This window comes from the organism of the source record quoted next, unplaced genomic scaffold (assembly GCF_019419815.1).
Source record: "Pyrus x bretschneideri cultivar Hongxiangsu unplaced genomic scaffold, Pyrus_bretschneideri_v1 Contig7, whole genome shotgun sequence".
Classification (NCBI taxonomy): domain Eukaryota; kingdom Viridiplantae; phylum Streptophyta; class Magnoliopsida; order Rosales; family Rosaceae; genus Pyrus; species Pyrus x bretschneideri.
The window spans coordinates 6,320,682-6,323,855 of NW_025999809.1; the positions used below are offsets into that span (position 1 = coordinate 6,320,682).

Here is a 3,174-nt window from a genome sequence, read left to right on the forward strand (position 1 = left end):
TGCTACATTCCTAAGTGCCATTAATGAAGCTCGAGAACCTCAAAGTTTTCAAGAAGCCAATCTTTACAGTGAGTGGAGAAATGCTATGGCAGAAGAGCTTCAAGCCCTCCATGAAAATAACACATGGACTATAGTGAAACTTCCAAAAGGAAAGAAGGCAGTGGGGAGTCGTTGGGTGTACAAAACTAAGTTTCATTCAGATGGCACAATCGAAAGGAATAAGGCTCGCTTGGTTGCTTGAGGTTTTACACAAACCTATGGCGTCGATTATAAAGAGACATTTGCTCCGGTGGCAAAAATGAGCACTGTTAGAGGTTTACATGGATGTTAAAAATGCTTTCCTGCATGGTGAACTTGAAGAAGAGGTTTACATGAAGCTACCCCCAGGTCATCCTCAATCAAACAATCCAGAAATGGTGTGCAAACTCCATAAATCCATTTATGGTCTCAAGCAAAGTCCACGTGCATGGTATGCCAAGCTCAGTCATGTTCTGGAAAGGGTTGGTTTTTGTCGAAGTATTGCGGATTCTTCCCTATTTGTTCATTCCAGCTTAGTGGGTAAACTAGTTGTGCTCATTTATGTTGATGATCTAATTGTGACAGGTGATAATATGTCAGAGATTAATGCTCTTAAACAGTATCTCAACAACAAGTTTGCTATCAAGGATCTTGGCACTCTCAAATACTTTCTGGGCATCGAGATGGCACACTCTCACAAGGGTTTCTTCCTCAACCAACGCAAGTATGTCATGGATCTTCTTCACGAAGCAAAAATGACAGATTGCAAGCCTGCTCGTACTCCCTTGGATAGCAACTTGAAGCTAAAAACTCACGGTGATCCAGTTCCCAATTTAAGTTACTATCAAAGAATGGTTGGCAAACTCATTTATCTGACTATCACACGTCCTGATATATCATATGCTGTCAGCATTGTTAGCCAGTTTATGCACTCTCCAAGCATGGATCACTTAAAGATTGTTCATCGTGTGCTACGTTATTTTAAGGGTTCCATTGGTAGAGGAATTCTTATGCGCAACAATAGTCACACTCAGATCTCAGGCTATACCGATGCTGACTGGGCAGGCAATTCTCTCGATCGCAAGTCTACCACTGGGTTTTGTACGTTTGTGGGAGGCAACCTAGTTACCTGGAAAAGCAAGAAACAAAGTGTTGTTGCACGCTCTAGTGCAGAGGCAGAGTATCGTGCTATGGCGTTCACTGCTTGTGAACTTATTTGGCTCAAAAGCCTTCTGTTGACTTTAGGTTTTCCTCATCAACAACCCATATCCCTACACTGTGATAATCAGGCCGCGATGCACATTGCATCGAATCCTGTATTCCATGAGCGAACTAAACATATTGAAGTTGATTGTCACTACGTCAGAAATCAAGTTCAGTCCAAGGTGATCGACACTCACTACACGCGCAGTCATGATCAACTTGCGGATATTTTCACAAAAGGATTACCCTGTGCTGATTTTCAACGTCTTTTGTTCAAGCTTGGATTAATTAATCCCTTTGATCCAGCTTGAGGGGGAGTATTGGAAGAAAGCATGGAAGAAGTTCTAGGGCTGCTGCTTTACTTTTCTATGGCTGCTTTACTTTTCCATGTTTCCTTCCATGTTTTCTGCTTCCATGTTTCATGCTTTGCTTTTTCTTTCTTTATGTTTTGCTTTTCCTTGTTTTCGGCTCCTCCTGTTTCTTTTCCTTTCTTCCGCTCATTTATATGAGCTTTCCTTGTACTTGGTTTCACACAATACAAATATAGACATTCAAAATTCAATAGTATCTCTCTCAGTCAAAGTAAATCATGGACCTCCTCAACAAGACAAAAATGGTTTATGCCAAAACACTCACCACTCATGCTGCCACTAGCTGAAAATTGAGTTTATACGAGGGCGAACCATTATTGGATGACATTGATTTTCGAAGTGTAGTTGGGGCACTTCAATATCTCTTTTTTACACGACCTGACATTACCTTTACTATCAACCAGGTCTGCCAATATATACATTCACCCACCACTGCTCACTGGGCTGCTGTCAAACGTATATTATGTTATTTAAAAGCAACACATGATCATCGAATTGTATACAAACCCAGTCATCTTATCTTCACTGCATTTGCTAATGCCGACTATACCGGCGACCCCGATGACCGTTACTCGACAAGGGGCTACTGTATTTTTCATGGGGATAACGTAGTATCTTGAGGCTCCAAGAAACGACAAGGTGTTTCCCACTCCAGCAATGAAGCTGAATATCGATAGTTGGCTACCTTGTCTTGGTTTCGTCACATTTTTCATGACCTTCATCTTCCTTTTACATCACCACGGTTATGGTGTGACAATATCAGCGTCTTGCCATTGCTTCTAATCTTGTTTATCAAGCTCGCATGCGACACGTTAAAGTTGACTACCACTAAGTTAGAGAGAAAGTGGTGTGCAAAGAGTTAGTTGCTGGCTATGTTGCTACTACTAACCAACTTACTGATCTTCTTACAAAAGGATTGTCTCCCACTCGTTTTCATTATGTTCTTTCCAAGCTTCCCGTTCGACAACGATCGCTTAACTTGCAGAGGGAATGATAAACCTACTAATCCTACATGTCCTCCAGGTTAGCAATCCGTGTCAATTCATCAACCGTTCGAATTACATGGTTCCTGCTCATCTACTCCAAATCACAGTTTGGATAACACACAAAATCTTCAACAGATTGAGAAGAACCAGAGTCCTCATTCAACATGACTCTGTCATCACCGTGTACCTTAGCTTTTGGTTTATGTATTTTGTAATTTGAATCCCATTGTAATCTTGATAATAGATACACTGTAACTACCTAATCCTGAAAATCCTATATAATGAAGTATAGAACTCACTCATAATTAATTGAGCTGAGCTTATGCAATCAGTCTTTACAATCCTTGCTTAAGTTCTTTCAGTTGTCTCCTCTCAACTTCTTGGAGACATAGTGGAGACAAAAATAAGATTTGGGTGATCAAAATGGTGTAAATAAAAAGGATTGGTGCCGTCAGAAGAAGAATTACTCATGTGACAAGAAAACAGCGGCAAGGATAGCTGCCAAAATAAAAAAGAAGAGCTAGGTTTGAAACCTGTTGTGATACCATGTAGAAAAATATATTTGGCTGAAATAAACTTTTCATTGATACGGAATA

The 3,174-nt window shown here is 40.5% G+C and overlaps 1 protein-coding gene across 1 annotated transcript; it reads left to right on the forward strand.

Annotated features, from left to right (window-relative positions):
• The first annotated feature begins 320 nt into the window (after positions 1-320).
• Positions 321-1,532, forward strand: LOC125472556 (uncharacterized mitochondrial protein AtMg00810-like). The gene is made up of 2 exons (XM_048574195.1): positions 321-387; positions 604-1,532. Exons 1-2 carry the CDS (start codon positions 321-323, stop codon positions 1,530-1,532), a joined length of 996 nt encoding a protein of 331 aa, XP_048430152.1.
• Positions 1,533-3,174: the final 1,642 nt, after the last annotated feature.